The sequence below is a fragment of the Perca fluviatilis genome, chromosome 1 (genome assembly GCF_010015445.1).
Source record: "Perca fluviatilis chromosome 1, GENO_Pfluv_1.0, whole genome shotgun sequence".
NCBI lineage: Eukaryota > Metazoa > Chordata > Actinopteri > Perciformes > Percidae > Perca > Perca fluviatilis.
The window spans coordinates 6583766-6605337 of record NC_053112.1 but is presented as its reverse complement, the minus strand read 5'-3'; the positions used below and the strand labels follow the sequence as shown (position 1 = coordinate 6605337).

Below are 21572 nucleotides of genomic sequence, written 5' to 3'. Positions count from 1 at the left end.
AATGTGTTTTCTGAAATGTTGCGTTTTGTCTGAAATGTCGTGTTTTGTCTGAAATGTTGTGTTGTGTCTTAAATGTGTTTTCTGAAATGTTGCGTTTTGTCTGAAATGTTGTGTTTTGTCTGAAATGTGTTTTCTGAAATGTTGTGTTGTGTCTGAAATGTTGCATTTTGTCTGAAATGTGTTTTCTGAAATGTTGCGTTTTGTCTGAAATGTTGTGTTTTGTCTGAAATGTTGTGTTGTGTCTGAAATGTGTTTCTGAAATGTTGCGTTTTGTCTGAAATGTGTTTTCTGAAATGTTGCATTTTGTCTGAAATGTGTTTTCTGAAATGTTGCGTTTTGTCTGAAATGTTGTGTTTTGTCTGAAATGTTGTGTTGTGTCTGAAATGTGTTTTCTGAAATGTTGCATTTTGTCTGAAATGTGTTTTCTGAAATGTTTGCGTTTTGTCTGAAATGTTGCGTTTTGTCTGAAATGTTGCGTTTTGTCTGAAATGTTGTGTTTTGTCTGAAATGTTGTGTTTTCTGAAATGTGTTTTGCATGAAATGTTGTGTTTTGTCTGAAATGTTGTGTTTTTTCTATCGCTATTGTTTTTTGATGTGTGTTCTCAACAGATTCTCACCCCCGTCAAACTCGGGAAAACGGCTTGGTCAGGGTGCTTTTCGTTGTTGTTGAGCTAAAAGTCTCCTTAAGCGTCATAAACATAACGCTTGACAAACGCGCAGTCCGGGACCGGTAAGCGTCCCTTTTGATGCAGTTATATTAAGGAAACGCTCGTGGGTGGGCTTACGTTTCCGTGACTCGCGGGAATAACAGGACGGTTAAAGAAGAAAGCGACTTCAGGAAACGTACCATGCGGGACAAGATCCCTGGTCAGCCAATGACAGCCACTGTCCAAATGTCTGTATTTTACGAATTTGGAGTGGGAATGGGTTGGTGTTGTGTGTTTTTCTGAAATCTTCTGCTCAGGAAGAAGAGCCATGTAAAAAGTGGCATCGTTTCAATCGAACCAGATCCTTGATTAATCGATGTTTTAATTGATACAGGACTTCATCATCTGCATAGAGATCTTCTTTGCTGCCATCACTCACCACTACACCTTCACCTACAAACCATATGTACAGGTGAACATCTATCCATCTTTCTATCCATCTTTCTATCTATCTATCGTAATCTTATCTAATTGAATCCAGGAAGCAGAGGAGGGCTCGTGTTTTGACAGCTTCCTGACCATGTAGGATTTCTCTGTGACATCAGAGCTGATGACACAGAGCAGGTGAGTAATTTGAAAGCTGTGCTTCTGGGGTCATTAAAAGAGATTTACTTTAAATGCAAATTGTGTTTTCTGAAATGTTGCGTGCTGTTGTGTCTCATCCTTAGGGGCCACCGTACTACTACTTTGTTAAGTAAAACATTTGGACTAATAAGCACACAATACATGAAAAGAATAGGTCGGGCCCCTGTCCTGCAGACGCTGGTGGCTGAGGTGTGTCTCTGTACCTGTTTGGAGAAGACGGCGATGTCCTCGTTAAAGGAGTCCGAGGAGCAGACGTCTCCTCCGGCAACGCCGCTCTCTCTCGGCGTGCAAGTCGCCAGTTCACATTTTTCAAAAATCAGTGCGAGCAGAGGGAATAACGGATGTCTGAGAGAGAGAGAGAGAGAGACAGAGAGACAGAGAGAGAGAGGGGGGGGGAGGGAGAGAGAGGGAGGGAGAGAGGGAGGGAGAGAGAGAGACAGAGAGAGAGAGAGAGAGAGAGACAGAGACAGAGAGAAGAGATAGAGAGAGAGAGGAGGGAGAGAGAAGAGAGACAGAGAGACAGAGAGACAGAGAGAAGAGACAGAAGAGAGAGAGAGAGAGGGAGGGAGAGAGAGAAAGGGAGACAAAACAGAGAGACAGAGAGAGAGAGACAGAGGAGACAGAGAGAGAGACAAGGACAGAGAGATAGAGAGAGAGGGAGAGAGAGAGGGAGAGGGAGAGAGAGAGGAGGGAGAGAGAAAAGAGAGAGAGAGAGAGAGAGAGAGAGAGAGAGAGAGACAGAGAGAGAGAGAAGACAGAGAGAGAGACAGAGAAGAGAGTGAGAGAGAGAGAGATAGAAGACAGAGAGGAGAGATAGAGAGGAGAGAGAAGAGAGACAGAGAGAGAGAGAAGAGACAGAGAGCGGGGAGAGAGAGAGAGAGACAGAGAGAGAGACAGAGAGAGGAGACAGAGAGGACAGAGAGAGAGAGAGAGAGACAGAGACAGAGAGAGAGAGGAGAGAGAAGACAGAGACAGAGAGAGGGAGAGACAGAGAGAGAGAGACAGAGAGACAGAGAGAGAGACAGAGAGAGAAAAAGACAGAGAGACAGTGGGGAGAGAGGGGACAGAGAGAGAGAGAGACAGAGAGACAGAGAGAGAGAGAGAGAGAGCAGAGAGAGACAGAGAGAGACAGTGAGAGAGAGAGAGATAGAGACAGAGAGACAGAGAGACAGAGAGAAGAGAGAGAGACAGAGAGAGAGAGAGAGACAGAGAGAGAGAGAGACAGAGAGAGAGAGATAGAGACAGAGAGACAGAGAGACAGAGAGACAGAGAGAGAGACAGAGAGACAGAGACAGAGAGAGAGAGAGAGAGAGAGAGAGAGAGATAGAGACAGAGAGACAGAGAGACAGAGAGACAGAGACAGAGAGACAGAGACAGACAGAGAGAGAGAGAGACAGAGAGAGAGAGAGAGAGACAGAGAGACAGAGAGACAGAGACAGACAGAGAGAGAGAGAGAGAGACAGTGAGACAGAGAGACAGAGAGGGGAGAGGAGGAGGGATCAGCTCAGACTGTAACAAAAAAATATCCAAACACAGAAAATACTTTAGAGAAAGAACAACAACTTTGAAAAGAAGGATCAGGGATTTATAATCTTGGAGCAAAGACAAGGTGGAACTGTTACTGAGAGGTCTGTAAGCAACCGCACAAGATAGGACTGACTGACGGCGACAAATGTCAGAAAGCTAAATTTTTTGGGGAAAAGCGCCAATAAAACCTTGGAAAAAAGGTGACTAAAACTAACAAAAAAATAATTTCCAACAGAAAACTTGAAAAAAAGACAAAAAACATTGAAAAGTTGTGAAAAAAGAGGAAATGTCAGCAAAAAAAACTAACATTTTGGAAAAGCGCCCACAAAAACTATGAAAAAAGTGAGAAGAACGACAAAAATCGTGACTAAAACGATGAAAAAAGTGACAAAAAAGTGACAAAAACGATGAAAAAAATGTCAAAAAACGACAAAAAGGTGACTAAAGTGACTAAAACATCAGGAAAAGTGACAAAAACGATGAAAAGAAATTCAAAAATGATGAAAAAAGTGACAGAAAAGTGACAAAAACGACGAAAAAAGTGACAAAAATTATGAAAAGAATCACAAAAACGATGAAAAAAGTGGAAAAAACATCAGGAAAAGCATCGAAAAAGACGACCAAAACTTTGGAAAACATTTTTTATTTTAAATTTTGACCAAGAAAAACCAAAGGTTAGACTACGATTCCTAGTTGGAACCGGTTTCCTATGCCCGATCCCAGTCGCAGCGCTCCTCATCCTACCCATAAATGGCGTCTTTGTCCCTCTTGGCGGCGTCCCCGGCTGTGGTGTGGCTGGACTGGGCGTACTGGTGCGGAGGGAATGGCCCGGTGGCGGCCTGCATGGAGCGGGCAGCAGCAGCAGCGTGGTGGTGGTGGTGATGGTGGTGAGGGTCTCCATAGACCCCGGCCATGGCCTCCAGCCCGTAGTGGGCCAGGTCTTCATACTGAAACACAGAGAAGAGATGTGTGACCTCTGACCTCTCCAGAGTAGAAGCTGCTCGCTGAGCCCAGAGTTCAGACCCAGTTACACGTCAACAGAGTCCAGCGTTAGCATCTTCTACCAGATACATGTCAACAGAGTCCAGCGTTAGCATCTTCTACCAGATACATGTCAACAGAGTCCAGCGTTAGCATCTTCTACCAGATAAATGTCAATAGAGTCCAGCGTTAGCATCTTCTACCAGATACACATCAACAGAGTCCAGCGTTAGCATCTTCTACCAGATACATGTCTACAGAGTCCAGCGTTAGCATCTTCTACCAGATACATGTCAATAGAGTCCAGCGTTAGCATCCTCTACCAGATACATGTCAACAGAGTCCAGCGTTAGCATCTTCTACCAGATACATGTCAATAGAGTCCAGCGTTAGCATCTTCTACCAGATACACATCAACAGAGTCCAGCGTTAGCATCTTCTACCAGATACATGTCAACAGAGTCCAGCGTTAGCATCTTCTACCAGATACATGTCAATAGAGTCCAGCGTTAGCATCCTCTACCAGATACATGTCAACAGAGTCCAGCGTTAGCATCTTCTACCAGATACATGTCAATAGAGTCCAGCGTTAGCATCTTCTACCAGATACACATCAACAGAGTCCAGCGTTAGCATCTTCTACCAGATACATGTCAACAGAGTCCAGCGTTAGCATCTTCTACCAGATACATGTCAATAGAGTCCAGCGTTAGCATCTTCTACCAGATACATGTCAACAGAGTCCAGCGTTAGCATCTTCTACCAGATACATATCCAGAGTCCAGCGTTAGCATCTTCTACCAGATACATGTCAATAGAGTCCAGCGTTAGCATCTTCTACCAGATACATGTCAACAGAGTCCAGCGTTAGCATCTTCTACCAGATACATGTCAACAGAGTCCAGCGTTAGCATCTTCTACCAGATACATGTCAATAGAGTCCAGCGTTAGCATCTTCTACCAGATACATGTCAACAGAGTCCAGCGTTAGCATCTTCTACCAGATACATGTCAACAGAGTCCAGCGTTAGCATCTTCTACCAGATACATGTCAATAGAGTCCAGCGTTAGCATCTTCTACCAGATACATGTCAACAGAGTTCAGCGTTATTTCTACCAGATACGTATCAGAGTCCAGCGCTAGCCTCTCTACCAGATACATGTCAATAGAGTCCGCGTTGCATCTTCTACCAGATCACATCAACAGAGTCCAGCGTTAGCATCCTCTACCAGATACATGTCAATAGAGTCCAGCGTTAGCATCTTCTACCAGATACACATCAACAGAGTCCGCAGCGTTGCATCCTCTACCAGATACATGTCAATAGAGTCCAGCGTTAGCATCTTCTACCAGATACATGTCAACAGAGTCCAGCGTTGCTTCTTCACCAGAATACACGTCAACAGAGTCCAGCATTAGCATCCTCTACCAGATACATGTCAATACGAGTCCAGCGTTAGCATCTTCTACCAGATACATGTCAACAGAGTCCAGCGTTAGCTTCTACCAGATACATGTCAACAGAGTCCGCAGTTAGCTTTCTACCAGATACATGTCAACAGAGTCCAGCGTTAGCATCTTCTACCATACCTGTCAAGCGAAGTCCAGCGTTAGCTTCTACCAGATACACGTCAATAGAGTCCAGCGTTAGCTTCCTCTACCAGATACATGTCAACAGAGTCCAGCGTTAGCATCTTCTACCAGATACATGTCAATAGAGTCCAGGTGCGAGCACCTTCTACCAGATACATGTCAACAGAGTCCAGCGTTAGCATCTTCTACCAGATACATGTCAACAGAGTCCAGCGTTAGCATCTTCTACCAGATACATGTCAACAGAGTCCAGCGTTAGCGCTTCTTCTTCACCAGATACATGTCAACAGAGTCCAGCGTTAGCATCTTCTACCAGATACATGTCAATAGAGTCCAGCGTTAGCATCTTCTACCAGATACATGTCAACAGAGTTCAGCGTTAGCATCTTCTACCAGATACATGTCAACAGAGTCCAGCGTTAGCCTCTTCTACCAGATACATGTCTACAGAGTCCAGCGTTAGCATCTTCTACCAGATACATGTCAACAGAGTCCAGCGTTAGCATCTTCTACCAGATACATGTCAATAGAGTCCAGCGTTAGCATCTTCTACCAGATACATGTCAACAGAGTCCAGCGTTAGCATCTTCTACCAGATACATGCCACAGGGTCCAGCGTTAGCATCTTCTACCAGATACATGTCAATAGAGTCCAGCGTTCTCTTCTACCAGATACATGCCCACAGAGTTCAGCGTTAGCATCTTCTACCAGATACATGTCAACAAGAGTCCAGCGTTAGCCTCTTCCACAATACATGTCTACAGAGGTCCAGCGTTAGCATCTTCTACCAGATACATGTCAATAGAGTCCGTTCTCCTCTACCATATCTAGGTCCCGGCCTCCTCTACCAGATACATGTCAATAGAGTCCAGCGTTAGCTTCCTCTACCAGATACACGTCAATAGAGTCCAGCGTTAGCTTCCTCTACCAGATACATGTCAACAGAGTTCAGCGTTAGCATCTTCTACCAGATACATGTCAACAGAACCACTCTTTTCGTTTCAAAATCGGAAATCAAACGAACGAGAAAGTACACGGGCCCAATTACAGTTCACTGCTGTTGCATGAAATTTCATTTGTGTTTAGCCGACATCATCAGTTTCTATCATCTAATGTGAAACAAGAGACTATATATCAGCTTCGCTACCAGGCTGTCTTGGTCCATTCGAGCGCATGGGGATCGACAGGGGAGAGGTCCTGAACATGTAAGCATGGACGACCGACCAATAGTAGTGTGTGAATGCTATTGAAAGGCGGGTCTTGGCGTGGCCATAATGGGATTCGTAATATCGCTGTCGGTACACGATCCGTTCTGCGCATGCGCAAGATAATAGGCCTACTGTTTTACCGAGGATACGACCTGCACGATCTTTTCCCTACGCTAGCCTATGGCTAGCCTCCACCGGGAAGCTAACGTTAGTTTAGCTAACAGCTAATTCGGCTAACCGCTAGCTGAAAGCTAGATTCAGTCTAAAATAACGTTAAGTCAAACATAATGGGAGAAGCAGGCTAAAGCTACATTAAGACTTTACAGTAATAACAATAAAGACAAATATTGAGTGATTGTATTTTAAATGAGCACAAGTAAAGTAGAGCTGACGTAACAGCTGTTATATATGTTAATGTTTATTTTCAAGTTTTATTTTGAGGGTCTTTTAAAGTTATTACATGCTGTCTCAGCTAGCGGTTAGCCGAATTAGCTGTTAGCTAAACTAACGTTAGCTTGGCTGTCGACCGGAAGCGTGGAACAGATCGTGCAGTGTCGTAAATCCTCGTACATACAGCGCATGCGCGAACATTTTGGGCATGTGCAGAACGGATCGTGTACCGACACATGCGCAAGATGATAATTCTGTTGTAGGGATTTACGACTGCACGATCTGTTCCACGCTTCCGGTCGTAGCGGTCTGCCGTTAGCCTCTGTCACTGCCCGATGTGAGTCGAGTGCAGATGTGAGTTGCGCATTCGTCACTTTGCGACAAGTAGCCTACAATATCCTGTGTATGGTTTTGAGCTAACGTTAGCAATCAAACAATCATAGATAGCTAAAGCGTTTTTGAAATGACTGCTAGCTGCTGGCTACAAGTTAGCAATCAAACACAACAAAGGCTGTCACTTCAATGGCATTTTGCGCTAACGTTAGCAATCAAACAATCATAGAGAGCTAAAACGTTTTTGAAATGACTGCTAGCTACAAGTTAGGAATCAAACACAACGAAGGCTGTCACTTGAATGGCATTTTGCGCTAACGTTAGCTATCAAACAATCATAGGTAGGTATAAAACGTTTTTGAAATGATTTTCATCTTCTGTTATTGTATGTAAAGAGAAAGGTTTATTATTTTACAGATTTCACAAATTTCAGTATGACACGTTATGCCGTGAACAGTTTAAATCTGAGAATGCGCTACTCACATCTGCCCTCGACTCACATTGGGTAGTGGCAGCCTCCACCGGAAAGCTAACGTTAGGCTAGCTAACAGCTAATTCGGCTAACCGCTAGCTGAGACAGCATGTAAAAGACCCTCAAACCTGAAAATAACAGTTAAAATATATAACAGCTGTTACGTCAGTTCTACTTTACTTGTGCTCATTTAAAATACAATCACCCAGTACTTGTTTTTATTGTTATTACTGTAAAGTCTTAATGTAGCTGTAGCCTGCTTCTCCCCCAGTGTTTAGTTTGAGTTAACGTTATTTTAGACTGAATCAAGCTGTCAGCTAGCGGTTAGCCGAATTAGCTGTTAGCTAAACTAGCGTTAGCTTCCCGGTGGGGGCTAACAATTCTCGTAATACATCCACGAGGCTAACGGCAGACCGCTACAGCTATGACAGGTCGTGCAGTGTCATAAATCCCACGGTAGGCATTAAGAGAACTCATAAAACAGGATTGTCATCTTGCACATGCGCAGAACGTGTACCGACAAATACAGCAAGAGGCTCCTCCTTTTTTGGCGCTTTTTGCGTTGCTTTTTGCATTGCTATTTGCATTGCTTTTTAGTGCTTTTTGCGTTGCTTTTTGCATTGCTATTTGCGTTGCTTTTTGCATTGCTATTTGCATTGCTTTTTAGTGCTTTTTGCGTTGCTTTTTGCATTGCTATTTGCATTGCTATTTGCATTGCTTTTTAGTGCTTTTTGCGTTGCTTTTTAGTGCTTTTTGCGTTGCTTTTTAGTGCTTTTTGCGTTGCTTTTTAGTGCTTTTTGCAGCACTTCCTGCCCTTTTTTCTGGCTTTTTTTGGCACTTTTTCTCGCTTTCGGTGCTCTGTGACACTTGATACTTTAGACGGTTTTTCGTCGCTTTTCGACACACAATTTTCATTCAAATAAAATAATTTGACAGACAAATTGTAAATCTTATGAATATCAGACTGCACCGTGCACGAGTTCTTAGTCTTGATTTTGGATATTATTCATGTTGTCCATTCACCCTGTTTACAGTTTCTCAAATACTGAATAAACTTTGACTTCTCTCTGCGACCAACTTCAGTTTTATTTTTGAAAACAAAAAGTATTGTTGTAAAAGGTTCATGCCTCAAGTCTTCATGAAGTCCAGTTTACCCTTTAACGCTGCATATGAACAATAAGTTAAAACTAAATATTTTCTCTTCACTTTTTGGTGCTTAAGGCGCTTATTTCACACTTTTTAGTCACTTTTTAGTCGCTTTTTGTTGCTTTTTTGTTGCTTTTTAGTCACTTTATTCTTCACTTTTTAGTCGCTTTTTGACGCTTTATGGTCGCTTTTTAGTCACTTTATTCTTCACTTTTTAGTCGCTTTTTGACGCTTTTTTGTCGCTTTTTAGTCACTTTATTCTTCACTTTTTAGTCGCTTTCTTGTGGCTATATTCTTCGCTTTTTGTCGCTTTTTTGTCACTTTATTCTTCACTTTTTTGTGGCTTTTTTAATTGCTTTATTCTTCACTTTTTAATCACTTTTTAGTCGCTTTATTGTTCACTTTTTCTTTCGTTTTTTTGTGCCTATATTCTTCGCTTTTTGTCGCTTTTTTGTCACTTTTTTGTCGCTTTATTCTTCACTTTTGTGTCGCTTTTTTAATCGCTTTATTATTCACTTTTTAATCGCTTTTTTTTTCGCTTTATTCTTCACTTTTTAGTCGCTTTATTCTTCATTTTTGTGGCTTTTTTGTTGTTTAATTCCTTGTTTTTTTGTCGCTTTTTTGTGTATATAAATAAAAACATTTTCTCAAATATTTGATAAATTTTGCAAAAATGTCTTTTATTTTCAGAAAGCAAACTGTGTAATTGGTCTGAACGCTTTGTGTCTGAACGCTGTTTCCGTTTTAAAGATTCCTAACATGATACGTAAAGTGATTATATAACGTTTAAACTCTCAATCGCTGCGTATGAACATAAAGTTAAAAAAATGGAACAAAAGTAATTACGTTAACTCAATTAAAAATTTTAAAAAACATTAAAATGTTTCATCTCCAAAAGCCAAAGAGACAAAACTGAGCATAAAGTCTGATAGAATTTCAAAATAAAAGAACAAAGTGTGTGTATTTATTTCCACCTAATTTCACATAGAAAAAAAGAAAGAAAGAAAGAAAGAAAGAAAGAAAGAAAGAAAGAAAGAAAAAGAAAGAAAGATGGCAGCTACAAACAGCATGTGAACTCACACTCATTTAAAAAAAAACATTAAATTATTTAATTTCCAAAGACAGAAAAAGACAATCCTGAGCAAAAAGTCTAATAGAATTTCAAAATAAAAGAACATGATTTGAAGAAAAAAAAGGAACAAAAGTCAGTTTGTTTTTTAATTTAAGCAACTAAAGTTTTATTTTTTATTTTATTTTAGTGTTTTGCTTAAAGACATTTAAAGTGTGAGTGTATGGGGGTGTCTTCATGTGTATTTATTTCCATCTAATTTTACATAGAAAGAAAGAAAGAAAGAAAGAAAGAAAGAAAGAAAGAAAGAAAGAAAGAAAGAAAGAAAGAAAGAAAGAAAAATGGCAGCTACAAACAGTATGTGAACTCATACTCATTTTAAATTTAACGTTAAAATGTTTTCGTCTCCAAAAGCCAAAGACAAAACGGAGCCATTGTGAGCAAAAAGTCTGATAGAATTTCAAAATAAAATACCATGATTTTAGTTTTATTCCTATAAAGACTATGTGTCTACTACTATTACTATTACTACTACTACTGTACTATTAATTAGGGGTGCACGGTTCAGAAAATCTCATGATTCAATACAGATTTTTAGGCTCACGATTTGATTAAAAAATCGATTTACGATTCGAAAACGATTCTCAATTAAAAAAATAAATTAAAAAAATTCACAGTATGTAAATGTTATTGCAGTAGACATACAATTTAAAAGGAAAAGAAACACAACAAAATAAATGTAGTTTGATATTACTTTATACAGTGGCTTGCATAAGTTTAGGAACCCACGCTAAAGTTGACTAAAAGGAGAAATTAAAAAAATCATCTTTTGGAAATTGAACTTAATGCCTTAATAGAATACAAAAAATTGGAAAAATCCAACCTTTAAGGACACCAATTATCTTTGTGAATGAATAATGTATCGTAAATAAATAAATAAATGTTCTTCCTTAAAATACAGGGGGCATAAGTCAGTCCACCTCTGTGTTAAATTCCCATAGAGGCAGGCAGATTCTGACTTATGCCCCCTGTATTTTAAGGAAGAACATTTATTTATTTATTTATTTACGATACATTATTCATTCACAACGAAAATTGGTGTCCTTAAAAATTGGATTTTTCCTAATTTTTTTAATTTTTTTTAATTGAGGCATTAAGATCAGTTTCCAAAAGATGATTTTTTTTTTATTCCTCTTTTTAGTCCACTTTAGCATGGTTTCATAAACTTATGAGCGCCACTGTATGTCTTCATACAAAAATCCCAAAACTTTTGCGACTAAAACCTGCCAGTTTTTGGCCAGCTTTCAAATACATTGAATTCAAGTATAAAATAAGAAGAGCTTTTACATTCAGCTTTACAGTGCTGTATACTCAGATCAAACTAAATGTGGTTTAAGGACGGCTTTAGCTACCAGGGTTGACTGTTGAAATGTGAAAAAAAAATATGAAATGATTTTTTGGGATTCTATGAATCGATTTTGTAAGAGCCTGAATCATGATACGAATGTCAATCGATTTTTTTTTTGTTTTGCACACCCCTACTATTAATAAGGGATTTGTGAGCAAAAATCGCTGTGGCATGGTTTTATATATATATATATATATATATATATATATATATATATATTTAATAATTAGAATTTTTAAATATAGGTTTCTCCTTGTATAAAGATAAGTGAGCACCAAAGCAGGATCAACACGCTGGCACAAATGGAGAGCAAACGTGGGCCCTCTTTTGTACCTCATTGTTTAACTTTATTCTTCCGTTAACACTTAGAGACGTCTGAGTTTGGATACTGACACCGGAGGGCGGTGGATCTAATCAAGTAAAGAAACCAAAGGAAAAAGAAAAAGTTTCAAAAATCGAATATTTCTGTGCGTAAAACGTGGCCGTGTCTGTGGATGCGCTCGGTCTCCGTGCTGGAGCTGTAAGCTGCAGGTTTCCTCCGGACTTACATACTGGAATAGGTCCGATATGTGTGTAATAAAAAGTCTTATTAAAGTGTTTCTGTGTGTGTGTGTGTGTGTGTGTGTGTGTGTGTGTGTGTGTGTGTGTGTGTGTGTGTGTGTGTGTGTGTGTGTGTGTGTGTGTCTGTGATCCCACGGATCTGAGTCACTGATCAGAAATCAATAAAACGCGATTTAAACTTTGACCTCGACCGAAAAACACAAACGGCCGTTTGTGTTTGAATTTTAGAAATGCTTTCATGTAAAGAAACTTTACTGAAGTGTGTGTGTGTGTGTGTGTGTGTGTGTGTGTGTGTGTCTGTGTCCGTGTGTGTGTGTGTGTGTGTTCTGGTTGAACAGATTTAATCAGCCGTGAAACAAACAAAATAAAGAGTTTTTATTCCCCACCGCTGGAGCACAAACGGCCGATACGCACGCACGCACGCATACACACACCGAGACACACACACAGTGTCTCGGTGTTTGTGTGTGTATCAGTGTGTGTGTCCACGTGTGTGTGTGTGTGTCCGCGTGTGTGTATCAGTGTGTGTGTCCACGTGTGTGTGTCCGCGTGTGTGTGTGTGTGTCCGTGTGTGTGTATCAGTGTGTGTGTATAAGCATGTCATGAATATAAAAACCTGAAAAGTATCGAGTGAAAAAAAGCCTACAAATCAAAAACGAACAAATAAATATGAACTACAAATCTGAAACTTTTATTATCAAAAAATATATAATAATAATACATATATATACATATATGTATATATATAGCGAGAGAGATAGATACATATGTATTTAAGTGTGTAGAAATGATCTGACTTATTATTGTACTATATTATTGTTATTATTATTATTATTCACTAAATCAAACATTTAAGTCTGAGATAAGTGTGAAAATGATTTCATATAAATCTGTAAATACTAATTGGTTGTAAAAACATTTTATAAACGTTAAAAAAAAAGAAAACTTTGAAACTAAGTACAAACTTGTTGTGAAAAGTTTAAATGGGTCGGGTTTTTTTTTTTATTTTATTTTTTTTTACGCACGCACGCGGCAAAGAAAGTTCGTCTCGTTACTATAGTCCGGGAAATGAAAACTTGTGAATATGAATTTAAGGTGAAGAAACAAGGCTAATATAAGACAGACATTATTATAGGGTGAATTATTATATTGATTTTGAGAGTTTAAATCCCGTTTCCTCTCAGTTCGGTGATGAACATGTTCTCCACAGATAGAAATTTGAAGATCAAAACTTGTGCAGCTGAAGACAAAGCTTCCTCTCACTCATCTTAACAAATACATATATATATATATATATATATATATATATATAATATAAGAAATGTATTTATATAAAGCTGTAAAAAAAATTAAATAAAACTATGTCTGAGTTTGAGTATCTTTCCTGTGAAAAGTTCAACGATTATTTTTACGCACGGAACAAAATCTAACTTTTTTTTTATGTTGAAGATCAAACTTCATCTGAAGTCAAAGCTGAAGACAACCTTTCCTAATTCAAATTCAAAAAAGGGGCTTAATTGGCATGAAAGTTCCCATAACAATGTTGCCAAAGAATATATATATATATATATATATATATATATATATATATATATATATATATATATATATATATATATATATATATATATATATATAAATAAAGATATATAAAGATAAAACTCTCTTTCTTCTCAATCATCTTCTCTCTGCGCTCTATAATAAAATAAAAAGTGTTTTTTTACGCACCCGTTGCGCCATCAGCCCCTTCTCTCCGCCCGGACTCCTGGAGACTCCTGCGGGGCAAAACACTCATCCAACTCCCCCGGTACCGGAGCGTTAATCACTTAATCCCGTGTGTAGTAACGCGTGTATAGCCGTGTCCAGCCGCAGAGAGAAACGCACAAACAGAGACAGAGAGAGACAGAGAGAGACAGAGAGCGAGAGAGAGAGAGAAAGAGAGAGAGAGAGAGAGAGAGAGAGAGGAGAGAGAGAGAGAGAGAGAGAGAGAGAGAGAGAGAGAGAGAGAGAGAGAGAGAGAGAGAGAGAGAGAGAGAGAGAGAGAGAGAGAGAGAGAGAAACAGCAGCCGGTCTCTGTAGGCTCCGCTCCGCTCTCCACGGGAACCGAGCGGCGGCAGCAGCAGCCCGGGCAGACCCAGTCCTGCTCCCGGCCTCCAGCTCCTTAGCAACGACCACCAACGGACCACCCAACCGACCAAAAACAACCAAACCACCGCACAGTCAGTCAGCAGTTCCGATCCGATCAAGTTACATCCAAACCGGGAGGGAGGAGGTTTAAAGTGAAGCGGAGCCGCCCCGCTGCGCTCTGAGCCGGGCCGTGCTGCGCTGTCTTCTGCACGGAGGAGCCTTGAAATCCCCGGCGCAGCTCCGGAGAGCAGGCCGTCAGGGTATGGAGGGAGGGAGGGAGGGAGGGAGAAGAGGGGGGAGGGAGGGAGGGAGGGAATAGTTAATTTTCTTACTTAAAGGAGCAGAGACTCCATGCGCGTCTCCGCAGACGTGCCAAGGCGCGCGTACACACACACACGTAGACAGACACACACACGTAGACAGACACAAACACATAGACACAGACACACACACACACACACACACACACACACACACACACACACACACACACATAGACACACATAGACACAGACAAACACACAGACACACAGTTTCTCCTGACTAGAGCTCAGCGCTGGAAGAAGTACTCAGCTCCTTTACTTCAGTAAAAGTACTAATTCCACACTGTATAAATACTAAATAAATACTCTTGTACAAGTCAAAGTCCTGCATTGAAAATGTAACTTCAGTAAGAGTCTGTAAGTATCGTCGGGAAAATGTAATTAAAGTATTAAAAGTAAAGAACAATCCTCCCATTGTAGAAAGTATAGAGGATCCAAACAGTTGTGTGTTTAATGGTCCACACACACACACACACACACACACACACACACACACACACACACACACACACACAAAGACACACACACACACAAACACACACACACACACACACAAACAGTTGTGTGTTTAATGGTCTCAGCTGGACTTGGAGGCTGTTATATTGTCGGCTATTTTACTTTCCCACGTTTATGGTGTTTTTATTCATTTTGTTGTCGTTCTGTTTCTAAGATTAGCCCCAATAATCAAAACGGGCCTTCTCCTGAAGTTTTTTGTCCTTTTTAATGTTTTTGACGATTTTTCTTTTGTTGTTGCTTTTTTTGGAGAGTTTTTGTCAAAAAAGTGTTTTTTGGACAATTTTTTTGGCAGTTTTATGGATATTTTGTCTTATTTTTCAAGGTTTTTTGATGACAATTTTTTGCCATTTTGTCGCCTTTTGTCTCTCTGTTGTTGTTTTTTGGGAATTTCATTTTGAGTTATTTTAAAACGATTTTTCCGACGTGTAGTTGGAGTTGGAGATCTGATATATATATATATATCGCTATATTCTTGTACTTTGGTTAGATGCTAACTGCATTTCATTAGCTCTGTATTTGTACTCTAATGACACTACAACAGAATCTGAATAATAACTCCCTGATTCCTTTCCCCTCTGATTTCACTGTAAAATAACGTTGCTTTCTTCACTTCTCTCTCGTGTGAAGGTGCAGCCACTCGCCATTAGTTTAAGAGTTCAAGTGTTTTTGGAAAAAAGAGAAATCGTGTCAAAGTTTGAATGCAGAAAGAGAAACTACACACACACTGGAGCACACTGCTGAACTGTTGGACATCTTCGCCCTCTAGTGTCTGGAACGTGTTAACACAGCCGGAGCTGATCCCAGATGTTTCCTGAGGACTTGGCTCAGATTAGATCAGAGATGGAGCCGCAGAGGCCTCTGAGATCATCAGGGACAGGTCTGATTGCCAAGCAGCGTTCAGTTTCTATGCTCCACGTATCTGGAACTAACTTCCAGTAAACTGTAGATCGGCACCTATACGCTCAGCTCTTTTAAATCAAGCCTGAAGACCTTTCTTTTTGATACTTCCTATGTTTAATTCTTTGCACTGCACTGTATTGGGAATTTTATTCTTTTATTTTCTGTATTTAATCTATTTTTAATTAACTGTTTCAATTTTGTACGAATTTGTTTTAAATTTTGTATTAACTATTTTTAATTTTGTATTCATTTTTATTAATTTCTAACTGTGTTTTAATGTTTTATGTAAAGCACATTGAGTTGCACCTTCAAAACAAGGTGACAAACTTAAAAAACAGCGACAAAAACTTTGAAAAAAGAGACAAACTTGGAAAATAAAAAGCCAGTAGAAGTAACTACAGCCTTGTTACTGAAAAACATTTTGCAAAAAATGTCACATACCCCCTACAGTCCTCCAGAGTACCTCTAGGGGGACACGTACCCCCTGCAGTCCTCCAAAGTACCCCTAGGGGGACACTTACCCCCTGCAGTCCTCCAGAGTACCCCCAGGGGGACACGTACCCCCTGCAGTCCTCCAGAGTACCCCTAGGGGGCAAAAGACTTACTTACTTTCTTCTTCCAGCAGCTTTCAGCACATGGTCTTCATCCAGGAGTTTTACAGAGCAGACAGAAGCACAGCCTTTATATACGCCCCAAGATGGCTGACTCTGTCAATTATCCAATGAGAAGTAGGCACACTGACAGGATGCTGCACCTGCAACTCAGAAACTTCAAAATAAAAGTACACGACAAACTATCACACATATAAAAAGAAAATGACAACACAGTCTCAAAACTTCAAACTTATTGTGGCAATAAACCCCCTCTTCTGATTCTTATTACAAAAACAAAGATTGATGTTATTATTATAACATCAATCTTTATTTAATAGTGCCAAAAACATATATATATATATATATATATATATAGATAGATATAGATATATAGATATATATTCAACAGAATGAGCTGCAGATCCATTCAACAATGCATCGTGAATCTGTTTAAAATGAACATGTATATATATATATATATATATATATATATATATATATATATATATATATATATATATATATATATATATATATTAAAATGAACGTATATATATATGTCATGGAAACAGTAAAATTCGATAGAATTTCATGAATATCGACTCAAAAGAAATACATTTCGGTCTCATCGGATTTTCTCTTGATAGATATATAGATCGGCTTATGCGATAAACGCTGATGGAAACGTTATTTTCCGAATAAATTAATGAATTGCGATTAAGTTTCAGGTCATTTTATGGTTGCAACCCGCAATAAAACGAAGAAGAAGAAGTTGTAGTTCATTTACGCCCAATATTTCTGCTCCATTTGCACACATGACAGGTGTCAACAAAGACATGATGGAAGTGGACCAACGAGGAGACGAGAGACTTTTTGAATTTAATTTACAAGCAAAATATAAAAGCTATTTTAAGATAGCAAAAATCTAAGAAATGTGCATCTGCATCATCACAGCAATGTGTTGATAGAATCGTTGTTTTCTTATCATAGCTCGATATGTCGCTATCAGCTGGTACATCAGCATTATTACAACTTGATATGTCGCTATCAGCTGGTACATCAGCACTATTACAACTTGATACGTCACCATCAGCTGGTACATCAGCACTATTACAACTTGATACGTCACCATCAGCTGGTACATAATCACTATTACAACTTGATATGTCGCTATCAGCTGGTACATCAGCACTATTACAACTTGATATGTCGCTAACAGCTGGTACATCAGCACTATTACAACTTGATACGTCACCATCAGCTGGTACATCAGCACTATTACAACTTGATATGTCGCTATCAGCTGGCACATCAGCACTATTACAACTTGATATGTTGCTATCAGCTGGTACATAAGCACTATTACAATTTGATATGTTGCTATCAGCTGGTACATCAGCACTATTACAACTTGATATGTCGCTATCAGCTGGTACATCAGCACTATTACAACTTGATATGTCGCTATCAGCTGGTACATCAGCACTATTACAACTTGATATGTCGCTATCAGCTGGTACATCAGCACTATTACAACTTGATATGTTGCTATCAGCTGGTACATCAGCACTATTACAACTTGATATGTCGCTATCAGCTGGTACATCAGCACTATTACAACTTGATATGTTGCTATCAGCTGGTACATCAGCACTATTACAACTTGATATGTTGCTATCAGCTGGTACATCAGCACTATTACAACTTGATATGTTGCTATCAGCTGGTACATCAGTACTATTACAACTTGATATGTGGCTATCAGCTGGTACATCAGCACTATTACGACTTGATATGTTGCTATCAGCTGGTACATCAGCACTATTACAACTTGATATGTCGCTATCAGCTGGTACATAAGCATTATTACAACTTGATATGTTGCTATCAGCTGGTACATCAGCACTATTACAACTTGATATGTTGCTATCAGCTGGTACATCAGCACTATTACAACTTGATATGTCGCTATCAGCTGGTACATCAGCACTATTACAACTTGATATGTCGCTATCAGCTGGTACATAAGCATTATTACAACTTGATATGTTGCTATCAGCTGGTACATCAGCACTATTACAACTTGATATGTTGCTATCAGCTGGTACATCAGCACTATTACAACTTGATATGTCGCTATCAGCTGGTACATCAGCACTATTACAACTTGATATGTTGCTATCAGCTGGTACATAAGCATTATTACAACTTGATATGTTGCTATCAGCTGGTACATCAGCACTATTACAACTTGATATGTCGCTAACAGCTGGTACATCAGCACTATTACAACTTGATATGTCACTATCAGCTGGTACATAAGCATTATTACAACTTGATATGTTGCTATCAGCTGGTACATCAGCACTATTACAACTTGATATGTCGCTATCAGCTGGTACATCAGCACTATTACAACTTGATATGTGGCTATCAGCTGGTACATCAGCACTATTACAACTTGATATGTTGCTATCAGCTGGTACATCAGCACTATTACAACTTGATATGTGGCTATCAGCTGGTACATCAGCACTATTACAACTTGATATGTGGCTATCAGCTGGTACATCAGCACTATTACAACTTGATATGTGGCTATCAGCTGGTACATCAGCACTATTACAACTTGATATGTTGCTATCAGCTGGCTCATTAGCACTATTACAACTTGATATGTTGCTATCAGCTGGTACATCAGCACTATTACAACTTGATATGTTGCTATCAGCTGGTACATCAGCACTATTACAACTTGATATGTTGCTATCAGCTGGTACATCAGCACTATTACAACTTGATATGTTGCTATCAGCTGGTACATCAGCACTATTACAACTTGATATGTTGCTATCAGCTGGTACATCAGCACTATTACAACTTGATATGTCGCTATCAGCTGGTACATCAGCACTATTACAACTTGATATGTTGCTATCAGCTGGTACATCAGCACTATTACAACCTTATATGTCGCTATCAGCTGGTACATCAGCACTATTACAACTTGATATGTTGCTATCAGCTGGTACATCAGCACTATTACAACTTGATATGTTGCTAACAGCTGGTACATCAGCACTATTACAACTTGATATGTCGCTATCAGCTGGTACATCAGCACTATTACAACTTGATATGCCGCTATCAGCTGGTACATCAGCACTATTACAACTTGATATGTCGCTATCAGCTGGTACATCAGCACTATTACAACTTGATATGTTGCTATCAGCTGGTACATCAGCACTATTACAACTTGATATGCCGCTATCAGCTGGTACATCAGCACTATTACAACTTGATATGTCGCTATCAGCTGGTACATCAGCACTATTACAACTTGATATGTTGCTATCAGCTGGTACATCAGCACTATTACAACTTGATATGTTGCTATCAGCTGGTACATAAGCATTATTACAACTTGATATGTTGCTATCAGCTGGTACATAAGCATTATTACAACTTGATATGTGGCTATCAGCTGGCACATCAGCACTATTACAACTTGATATGTCGCTATCAGCTGGCACATCAGCACTATTACAACTTGATATGTGGCTATCAGCTGGTACATCAGCACTATTACAACTTGATATGTTGCTATCAGCTGGTACATCAGCACTATTACAACTTGATATGTTGCTATCAGCTGGTACATCAGCACTATTACAACTTGATATGTTGCTATCAGCTGGCACATCAGCACTATTACAACTTGATATGTTGCTAACAGCTGGTACATCAGCACTATTACAACCTTATATGTCGCTATCAGCTGGTACATCAGCACTATTACAACTTGATATGTTGCTATCAGCTGGTACATCAGCACTATTACAACTTGATATGTCGCTAACAGCTGGTACATCAGCACTATTACAACTTGATATGTCGCTATCAGCTGGTACATCAGCACTATTACAACTTGATATGTCACTATCAGCTGGTACATCAGCACTATTACAACTTGATATGTTGCTATCAGCTGGTACATCAGCACTATTACAACTTGATATGTCACTATCAGCTGGTACATAAGCATTATTACAACTTGATATGTCGCTATCAGCTGGTACATCAGCACTATTACAACTTGATATGTTGCTATCAGCTGGTACATCAGCACTATTACAACTTGATATGTTGCTATCAGCTGGTACATCAGCACTATTACAACTTGATATGTCGCTAACAGCTGGTACATCAGCACTATTACAACTTGATATGTTGCTATCAGCTGGTACATCAGCACTATTACAACTTGATATGTTGCTATCAGCTGGTACATCAGCACTATTACAACTTGATATGTTGCTATCAGCTGGCACATCAGCACTATTACAACTTGATATGTTGCTAACAGCTGGTACATCAGCACTATTACAACCTTATATGTCGCTATCAGCTGGTACATCAGCACTATTACAACTTGATATGTTGCTATCAGCTGGTACATCAGCACTATTACAACTTGATATGTCGCTAACAGCTGGTACATCAGCACTATTACAACTTGATATGTTGCTATCAGCTGGTACATCAGCACTATTACAACTTGATATGTCACTATCAGCTGGTACATCAGCACTATTACAACTTGATATGTTGCTATCAGCTGGTACATCAGCACTATTACAACTTGTGCAATATTGATCTTTTGTTGGTAGATGGCGCGATCCATTTCATCTAGCACAACTTTGTTCGCAAATGTTTGCTTTAATGTTGTGCGATTCAGTGCGAAAATGAACGGAAACACCTTAAAATGTCTCAAATCAATTCCATATACCAATTTAACCGCAAAACAGCACCTTGACGTCATTATGCAACAGGTTTTTATTCGCTTCAAAGCCGTTGGATGGAAACACACTTTCACACTCAGCTTTATTCGCATGAGTTTTTTTGTTACCGAACTTCAGATAATTCGATTGACAAGTGGAGGGAAACTTAGCCCCTGACATGATTTAGGACAGATTATAAACACACGAGTCACAAAAACGAACATTCAAAACAAGTAACAAACTGGAAAATGAAAATGCAGAATACAACTCTCAGGCAGGTTCAAAGGCCAATGAATAAACGTGAGTTTTAATTAAGTCGTGATTTAAAAAATGTGTGTCGGACATGG

General features: G+C 39.4%; 1 protein-coding gene across 1 annotated transcript in view; it reads right to left on the bottom strand.

Moving 5' to 3' along the window:
* Nucleotides 1-13902, bottom strand: part of LOC120568096 (homeobox protein Meis1-like) — a 67884-nt gene extending 53982 nt beyond the window's left edge. Inside the window, exons 1-3 of the mRNA XM_039815363.1 lie at nt 13711-13902; nt 3564-3766; nt 1496-1637 (exon numbers count right to left, since the gene is read on the bottom strand). Of these exons, the coding sequence (XP_039671297.1) occupies nt 1496-1637; nt 3564-3766; nt 13711-13722 (357 nt within the window). The 5' untranslated portion in view covers nt 13723-13902. The remainder of the gene's footprint in view (nt 1-1495; nt 1638-3563; nt 3767-13710) is intronic.
* Nucleotides 13903-21572: the final 7670 nt, after the last annotated feature.